This window comes from Euphorbia lathyris, chromosome 3, assembly GCF_963576675.1.
Source record: "Euphorbia lathyris chromosome 3, ddEupLath1.1, whole genome shotgun sequence".
NCBI classification, from domain to species: domain Eukaryota; kingdom Viridiplantae; phylum Streptophyta; class Magnoliopsida; order Malpighiales; family Euphorbiaceae; genus Euphorbia; species Euphorbia lathyris.
This window is the reverse complement of record NC_088912.1, coordinates 21022913-21032699: the sequence shown is the minus strand read 5'-3', so window position 1 is coordinate 21032699 and position 9787 is coordinate 21022913. Positions and strand designations below refer to the sequence as shown.

At 36.7% G+C, this 9787-nt stretch overlaps 1 protein-coding gene across 1 annotated transcript; it reads right to left on the bottom strand.

The window, feature by feature from the left end:
- Positions 1–281: 281 nt before the first annotated feature.
- On the bottom strand, positions 282–6196 carry LOC136222095 (cysteine-rich receptor-like protein kinase 44). The gene is made up of 8 exons (XM_066009571.1): positions 5922–6196; positions 5596–5846; positions 4646–4774; positions 4434–4567; positions 3353–3563; positions 2919–3156; positions 1866–2019; positions 282–1169 (listed from the first exon to the last, which is right to left on the bottom strand). The coding sequence occupies exons 1-8, from the start codon at positions 6026–6028 to the stop codon at positions 849–851; spliced, it is 1545 nt and encodes a 514-aa protein (XP_065865643.1). The 5' UTR covers positions 6029–6196; the 3' UTR covers positions 282–848.
- Positions 6197–9787: the final 3591 nt, after the last annotated feature.

Below are 9787 nucleotides of genomic sequence, written 5' to 3'. Positions count from 1 at the left end.
AATGTGCATAAAAATGTAGCCAATATTCACAAAACAGGACCTCCATAATAATATTCATTGTATGAAACAATAATTACGTACACTTCCATTGTCACTTGAATATCAGTACTTGGTCTACCGATTCTTTGCGGACATCATCAAGATCAGTATGTGTATAACCTAATCTACACTTGTTTTGCCACTACAAAATATACATGTTTTAATAGTATCCATGCATGTAATGTAGATCATCTTAGAAAAACTAGTTCATCATATGTTAACAAAAAGTAACTATGAATGAATGACAAAATAAAAAGTTTCATTAATTGATAGCTAATGTTTTGCATATTAAGTAAATAATGACAACAATTATGAAGATTTCTTTTTCTTTTGGTGAGAAGGAGAGAGAAAGCCCAAAAAAAGAAAAACAACATATGATAAACTACTTATTCAAGAGAAATTGATACTATATACATCTTCAATCAGATATTTGCAAAAAGTTTTCCGTACTCATAATGACCTAAAGAAAGAACACCTACATAATTAACTATATATATCCAATCTACAGCTCTGTTACCGCCTTTGAAGGAATGCAACAATTTGAACTGTCAACTTCTCTCCCAAAACTGACAATGGGAAATAATCTAATTGTACTAATGGTGGGTATTGACTCCCTTATTAATAGAAGTTTATAACCAACAAGAAATCAAGCTCAAACATGAGAAACTTGAGCCTTTAAACCATATACGATGGATGAAAAATACAAACCTCATAATTCGGCTAGCAACGCAATGCAAACTCCCAAATTAGCATGAAACCCAAACTTCCATTTACCTTCATTTAGCAAATATTTTCTGCCATAGATTACATCATCGAGGACCTTGATCACTTAATGACATCTGGTTTACCGATTCATCTGTAGTGAATAAGTGATACTTAAATGATTGTTGTGCTTCAAATTCATCTATAGTACTCATGAAATATGCAGGTGTGGAAGGTATAGGAAGAGAGACACAGCTACTGCTAAGCATTAGAACAATGGAGGACATAGTTGGCCTTTTCCCTAAATCTTCTTGAACACATAGTAACCCAATATGAATACATCTTATCATTTCTTGTACTGAACCATTGCTCAATGATATTTTATCTATCACATTCAATGGTGTTCCTGCATTCCAATTTCTCCATGCCTGCAAAAAAAAAAATTGTTCACTCATGAAGACGGCAAATTGCTTGTATATAATGTTCATAACTCAAGAAGTGTAGCGTTATTGATAGAGTAAAATACACCTATGGATTCAACTTTAACGTTATCAATACGATGGCTCCCAAACTTTATAACTAGACATAAAAGTTCATAAACTTTAAAACATATTAATTGTAATGATCTCGGTGCCGAAGGGGTAGCGCTGGATAAACCGCTTGCACAATGAGTGTCCCTAAAGTATGACTATGAAGTGAATCTTATATAAAAAATGGAGAGAGTGACCGGGCTATATTAGTAAGGTGAATTTTCAATAGATGTAGTCATATTTTAGAGTCATGAACCTATGGAATAAAAAGAGTGTGAGATACCCGCGTTTCATATAATCAACAAGTATTTATACTAGTCAATGGTGATGTGGACTTTGTGTTTTTTTTGTAAGAGATATTGAACTTTATGTTAGTGTATAACTAAGTTTAAGAACTTTTATATCCCATTTTAAAGTTCAAGCAATTATTATGTAATGTAAAAATTGAGTCATGTATATTTTACTCACTACATAAATTGTAGTTTCTAAACTTCATTTCTTGACATCGTAATCCTTGAACTTTCCATTATGGAATAAAATTAATGAGGTGTATAAGAAAATAACATTAATTAGTATATGGAAGATTTTACTTACATGAGTTAAAAGATTCTCGTCGTTGACTTCACCATAACCAAAATGACTAACTTTTTGACCACTTAAGATTTCCAAAACAAGCACACCAAAGCTATATACATCCGATTTTATTGAGATTTGGCCATGCATTGCATATTCTGGAGCCATATATCCACTGCACATTAATTGCATTTCAAATTAATTAGCTGAAAAATATTTAAAACAGTAAGGAAAAATTAAAAAATATGTTTAGCGACCATAATTTTAGTCGGTATTATACGTTTTCTTTATTTCTCTCTAAATTGGAATCAATGGATCGTCCTTAACTGAATCCGTTATCCATACTTAATTGGTTGTTGTATATATCATTCTGTAAATAATTGTAATTTCTATATATTTTTGTTAAGTTTTTTACAATCTGGCATTCCTAATAATTTCCATTATACAGTAAAACCTCTATATAGGAATACTCTATATAAGAATAACCTCCAATTTGTTATAAAAAATTTCGGTCCCAACTTGGGCCGGTTATAAATAAGAATAACCTCCCAAATGTTAATTGTTATACATAATCCAAGTCCCACCTTTAGAAACTATACCTCTATATAGGAATAATTATGTAAATAATGTATATATGTATTAAGGATTTAAACAAAATTTATTAAAAAATTTAAAAATTATTGAGATTAAATATGAGTTGGCACACAAATTCCAACTTTAACTATAAATTCTTACCATTTTCCCATAAAACTCTTTTCTTTATGTATTGGAAATAAAACTCGTAGACTTGATATGCTAAACATTAATTTGTTTTATTAATCTATTCTATTGTACATTGTGTATATAAACCAATTTCAAGCGACCCCATTTCATAAACTTTAAGTGTTGATTTTTTTTTTTTGGTACCAAACTCTATATAAGAATAACCTCCCAATTGTTATACAAATTGTCCGGTCCCAAACGTATTCCTATATAGAGGTTTTACTGTACAATGATTAAGATGGCACTTGCAAAAACAAATGTTTAGTATATGAAAGAAAAAGTAAAATGAGTATGGTTTTGATATATACTTACTAGGTTCCGACAATTCTACGAGTGGCAATTTGAGATTGATCCACCTCAAACAATCTTGCAGTTCCAAAATCGGAGATTTTTGGATTCATTTGGCCATCTAACAGAATATTGCTTGGTTTGAGGTCCCGATGAATAATTTGAATTCGAGAATCTTGATGAAGATAAAGAATTCCTCGAGCAATACCCTCTATGATTTTATATCGTTTGTTCCAAACTAGTATTAATCGCTTTTGAGAATCTATAAGTGTTGAATCAAATAAAGCAAATTAGAATTTGACTATAAGAGTGCATATATGTTATACTATAGTAGAGATAAGAGTTAAATTTGTCACTAAGATTATTTGAAGATGGTTAGAATCCCTTGAAAAAATGTAAATTTTTTAGTATAGGAACGTGAGAATTAACCCTAATCCGTGAGAAAAAGTAAAAATTACCAAAGATATAGCAATCAAGGCTCGTATTCAGAATGAACTCATAGACGAGAAGTCTTTCTGTCTCTTGGAAACAATACTCAAAAAGTCTAACCAAGTTTCTGTGTTGAAGCTTCGCTAATAATAGGACCTCATTTTCAAATTCAACCTTTCCTTGTGATGAATCTTTTGACCATCTCTTCACAGCTACAGTTCGTCCATCGGGTAGCTTGCCCTGAAAACATTAAAATGGAGATACCTATTTTTTAAGCAGACGCGGATTGCTAAGAGCCAAAGAAGGAACTTTCCTAATTACAACTAGGTTCGCATCAGGGAACACCCCCTCCCATCCAGGACTGGTCCTAAACCTAGGTGGGGAGTACGACCACTTAGAGCCCAAGCCGAAAAGCGGTCCAATTGAAAAAGGAAAAAAAAGATAGATACCATACATATAAAAAAAAAATAGAGAGGCCATGAAGTTCTAATGGATCAAAATCTTAAATGTTGATAACTTATCGTTTCATCTTCTTTGTTAAGAAGATCGTTATCTCTTATGTATTTTAGAGCGTATAAAATGTCAAGACCGGCCATGCTTCTGTCCTAAAAAAGCTCGGAAACAAATTTATATATAATAATTAATCAGTATTGTTTAACAACAGTTTAACTTTTGGGGTTTGTTCTTGAATTGTTGTTGGTTATTATTGGTAGCTAATAGATATTTATTAGTTAATTTCCTTCCAGAATAGCTATCAGGATCAATTGCGGCGCTAGAACCAAATTCAGGTATCAATGAAAATTTGTTAAAAATCAGAATTTTTGTAACTAAGCATCAGCAACGGGTAAGTTCGTTGCCAATTCCATCGTAATATCAAATTCGTGATAGCTAAATATATATGACAGTTGTCGGATATTTTATATTTAGTGACAGAAATTTCCATGTGTATTATTATTTTTTTAGTTTCTAATTGCTACCGGGAGTTGGAGGATCAGCGGATCCACGGATTCTCTGACCCTTGTCTCTTCACCATTTTACTTAATTCTACTATTTGAAGTAAAAATAAATAAATGAATTGTACAAAAAAAAAACCCAAATGGTTGAGTTTACCTTGTAAACGGCCCCAAATCCGCCTTCTCCGAGCTTATTGTCAGGTGAGAAATGATTCGTAGCAATTTGGAGAGTCTCAATATCAAATTGCAAGGACTCAACAGTACTAATTTCATCCTTGTCTTCATGAGAGTCTTTAAAAACAAAACTAAAGTTAAATAATATATGTTGCTAACAAGAAATGATAAAACAAATATAATTAAGTTAATTACCTTTGATATGTTGGAGATTAGATGTCTTCTTTCTATGGTATAATATGTATAATAAATTCATCAGAACTAAGAAACTGACGACCGCAACAACGATAATCACGACAGTTGTAGATGGAATGCCTCCCTTTTCTGATGAAGTCAAATAACAACTTAGTCCCTCAACTTCATTTATTGATATAATTTTTTTGAACCTTCTATTATGGCAACATTAAAGTTCAAGGTGATGTTGAAAATCTGTTAAAAAACCCGAAAGACATATACATCCCTAGTCCCTACACTTCAAGTTCAGGAAATAATTAGATTATTGTAAGTAAGTTCAAATAGTCATAAGTCCCTTTCACCGAGTTTAAAGTGTAAATATGAGATTTCCAAAGTATAAGGGATAGTTTACGAGAGATTTGGACAAATCGAATTTGTATTTCACTTTAGGCAAGTTTAAAATATTAATAAACCACGGTAAATGATTCAAAAAAAAAAAAAAATTAAACCACTGTAAATAAGTTCAAGATAATAATAGATCATCTTTTTAAATAGATTCGGGGCACTGATATTCATCCCACATTGATAGTACAATAATATAAAAATAAATTTAAGTTTGAGAAATACTATCGGCAAACTACTAATTTTTCAAAATATTAAAATAAATGATCAATTTCTTGGACATGTTTTAATGCCTAATATAAAATAGAAGAGTCTAATTTCATTTCATGGGATTGAATGGAAAATATAAATTTTTGACAAGGATAAGATTGACTTTTCTATCAAAATTAACTTATCCCACTTTCTAATACCTAATCACTTTGTATAAGTTTGGAGATGACTTTTTTATCCGCTCATTGTCTGATAAACATATCTTCCAAACAAACATGAGATAATTTTTGCATTTTTTACTATCCCATCATCTATATTCTCTCTAAGAAACTCTGGCTGAAGTAAAAAAAAAAAGTTACCTTTTAGTATAATAAAAGGAGTAGGACTAGGAGGAGGCAGAGGAGACGGGGAAGGAGCAGTAGAAAAACCAGAAAAAGGACTAGGACTAGGAGGAGACGGAGGAGATGGGTAAGGAGCAGTAGAAAAACCAGAAAAATTGTAGAAAGGATAAAGATCCCATCTGAACCAACAACTTGGCTTCTGAACATATCCTCCAACTTTCCCATGGCAACATCCTTCATAATGAATTACTGCTTGTCGTAAGCAATATCTGCAAATTAGAAACATCAATTTCCGACACGACAACACGATTTAGTGATGGGTAAAATTCACATAAAACCATTACCTGCAACTACTGGGTGCCAAATCAGGAAAACACTGCATCCGTACATATATAGTCTGATTTGAAGTTGAATTCACTTCGCCTGTTGCATACTTCACCACTTCTTCCATTGATGTTTTCTCTGCTACTTTTCCATCAAACTACTCCAAATTTCATAAAATTGAACCGGATTTTCCGAATTCAGATCATCAACATTGTACCCAGCTCTAGTTGGTTCCAGCAACACTACTCCATTCACCGGCCGATTCGAGTAATGGATTCCAAAATCGCTCACTGAAACTCCTTCCTTCTGATTCGGACAACTTGTTCTTAGATTTTCAATTGAATCACTTAAGGAATCGGAACAAAGTTGTGGAGTGAAGTCGGCTTGGCAAATCGCCAAACCATACACTTTATCGGAACCTTCACCGACTGAGGTGCTGTAGAAGAAATTAGCGGCCGAAGTATTTTGAGAGACTTTAGAAGGGAGTGAAGAGAAGAGGAGATCTCTGTTTTTAGAGTAAGTGCTGTTGATTGTGAAATTTGATGTGTAGTTGCAGCTCACTGTTGTCTGGGCTGTTAGAGATAATATTCTAATTATTCCTATTAGTTAGAGTTTCAATCTGTCTATATTCCTACCTAGGTAGAGTTTCAATACGACTATACTTATGTATTGTATTCCTATACAAACTATTATTGGCTCACTATAAATACAAGGCCTCTAAACCAAAATCATTAAGGTGATTCAAAATATTATTGTGCCTATTACTTATCTCTCTATCTCCACATTCCTATGTTTATCAAATTATTCATTCAAAATGGTATCAGTAGTATCAACTTTCGCATCTTCTGATCATCCTCAATCCCCAACCTATTCCCAATACAAAGCTTCCGTCGCTGCCAAAAACGCCGCAAAAACCACTGCCGCCGCCGCCGGCGTCGCGGCCGTCTCCATCGCACCAACCGCGGCTTCTGATCCCGCGGCTACTCAGAACGCGAACAACGCCCTCGGAGGGTCGTTTGCATCATCGGGTTGGAGGTTCACCTCACCGTTTGTTACTGGAGAATCTGAATTTCTAGCCACCACCGCCGCCGCTCCTGCCGCAACAGTTCCGCCACCAGAGAAGACGGTGGGCGACTTCTTTCCGGCGGATCTCCGCGATGCGCTACACGCGTAACTGGCGGCCAGCGCCCGTGCGCCCACCTCGGGACCTTCGACGTCTGCGGCTGCAGGTCCATCGGCGCAGGTTGCGCAAAAATCAACCGCAACAGGCGCGGCGAACTTGCTATCCCCGGAAGTTCAGGCTGCGCTCCATGCGTTTCAGGCGGCCAGCGCCCGTGCGCCCACTACGGCACCTCCGACGACTATGGCTGGGGGGGCGTCTGCGCAGGTTGCGCAAAATCAAAACCTAACAGCCGCGGCGACCTCGCTGGCCCCGGAAGTGGAAGCTGCGCTTCTCGCGTTCCAAGCGGTTAGCACCCGCCCGCCGTTTGCACACCCAACGACAACAGCGGCTCCTGTTCAACCCGCGACCCGTCTTCCTTCCGTGGCTCCTATGCAAACCGCAAAGCCACCACCACCGACAACGTCTGACGCACACGCTGCAGTACTAGCCGCCATTACGGCATATCAGGCGGCCGTTCCGCCTACACGGACTCAACAATCCTCGACTCCTCCAACTCTATTTTCTCCATCAGTTCTTGCTGCCCTAGCAGCATATCAGGCGGCTGAAGCTAGTAACACACATCAGTTTATTTCTGAATCTCAGACTTCACCATTTTGTTACAATACTCAATTATCCCATGATCCCTCACCATCTTTCTTCTCAAATTCTTTTCACAACACTGTTGATGCACCGTCAACCAATGTTAGACATAATTTTATTTCTTCATCCATCCCTCATAATACAAACAATCCTGTCCATCCAGAACCTATACCCACTCATGTTGAACAACCAAGACAACCACCCACAAACATCAATATCAACATCAAATTAACCCCGAACAACTACAAAGCATGGAGAATGTCCATGGAATCTACCCTTCAAACCTATCATCTTCTTCCTCACATTCTTAGTTCAACACCACCCCCACCCAAATTTATTCCTAGAACAGGTTTTGTGACATCAGCTGCGGATTTAATCATAAATCCATCGTTTATTCAATGGGATGATGTAGAAAATGTGGTTAGGACTTTGCTCCTAAATTCAATCACCGAAGAGGTGTTTTCTGAGATTGCATATCTCAAATATTCACATGACATTTGGCTAGCCTTAGAGGATGCCTACGGGCTAATTACAGGCAGCAAGCAGTTTCAGATGGGAGTCGAACTGCATGAACTTGAGCAAGGAGGAATGTCTGTTATGGCATATATGCAAAAAGTGAAATCCATCCTTGATGATCTGGCTGCCTCAGGGAATCCTTATCCTCGACATCTACTACCGTCAGTTCTTTACAAAGGTTTAGCAGAAGAGTATCGCTCCACTGTTCAGAATCTTGTAACTCAACGCGGTACAAACATCAATTATCAAGAAATTTTGCACAGCTTGAAGATAGTTGAGGGCATGATTCAATCGACCAGAAAGACAACTCTGCTTTAGCCCGAGGGTGTATCAGCACATCGGGAGGCCAATGTATCCACCATGGAAACAAATCAAGCAAAGAAGCAGAATCCAAAGAAGAGAAGAAGTGGCAAGTGCTACAATTGTGGTGATCCAAGCCATTGGGCTGACAAGTGCAAAAGACCAAAGAACAATTCAAGAGCACATTACAATCCTGGACCACAAGCGCACATGGCATGGAAACAACCACCAAATCCATTCATGGGTCCTAATCAGCCGTGGTATCCAGACACAGGAGCAACCAATCATATGACGGCAAATCTGACTCAACTTCATCAAATGCAGCCATATCCAGGATATGATACAGTTCAGTTTGGAAATGGTCAAAGTTTGCAAATTTCTCACTTTGGAAATTCAAATATCAATAATTTGAAAATTAATGATGCCCTACTTGTTCCCAAGCTTACCAAATCTTTATTATCTGTTCAAAAATTTACCCGTGACAACTCATGTTTCTTTGAATTTTGGCCTAACCATTTTCTTGTGAAGGACCAAACAACTGGGGAAATCCTGTTACGGGGCCCGAGTAAAGATGGGCTTTATGTGCTTACACCCACCCTGAAGGAGGCGCTAGTTGGAGAGAAGGTGTCTTTTGAAAGGTGGCATGCACGGCTTGGACATTGTCAGAATCAGACAGTCAGCTCAATTCTTAAAGGAAACAATCTATCCTCTTCAAAACCAGTTAGCAATTGTTCTTTTTGTCCATTAGGCAAGCTTGCTAGGAGCTATTTGCCATCTATTAGTCGCTCTAGCACATTTACTTTTGAAAACTTACATCTGGATGTTTGGGGGCCAGCTCCAGTTGTTTCTTGTCTTGGCCACCGTTATTTTTTAATAATCATTGATGAATTCACTAGATTTGGATGGGTTTTTTGTTTAAAGAATAAGAGATGTTTTTTCAACCTTCTGTGATTTTTATGCCATGATCTCTAATCAGTACAGTGCAAGGGTTAAGAACATTTACTCTGATCTTGGGGGGGAGTTTCAAAAACTACAACCTTTTTTCAAACGACATGGCATTATACACAAGATTGCATACCCTCACACTCATGCACAAAACGGTATAGCTGAGAGGAAAATTAGACATGTCGTTGATACTTGCCTTACTTTGCTAGCCAATGCATCTTTACCTTTAAAATTTTGGAACTATGCCATGATACACAACATTAGGCTAATTAACTACTTACCCACCAAAATCCTAAACAACAAGTCACCCTATTTCTTGTTCTACAAGAAACAGCCTGCCTATAAGGCCTTATGCATTTTTGG

What these genes read in the sequence shown, in the direction of transcription:
- LOC136222095 (XM_066009571.1), bottom strand. Translation starts at nt 6,028, where the DNA reads ATGGAAGAAGTGGTGAAGTATGCAACAGGCGAAGTGAATTCAACTTCA. An exon ending in TCCTTTTATTATACTAAAAG is followed by an intron (nt 4,775 to 5,595) that starts GTAACTTTTTTT and finishes TGACTTCATCAG; the next exon opens with AAAAGGGAGGCATTCCATCT. An exon ending in CGTAGAATTGTCGGAACCTA is followed by an intron (nt 2,020 to 2,918) that starts GTAAGTATATAT and finishes ATTAATGTGCAG; the next exon opens with TGGATATATGGCTCCAGAAT.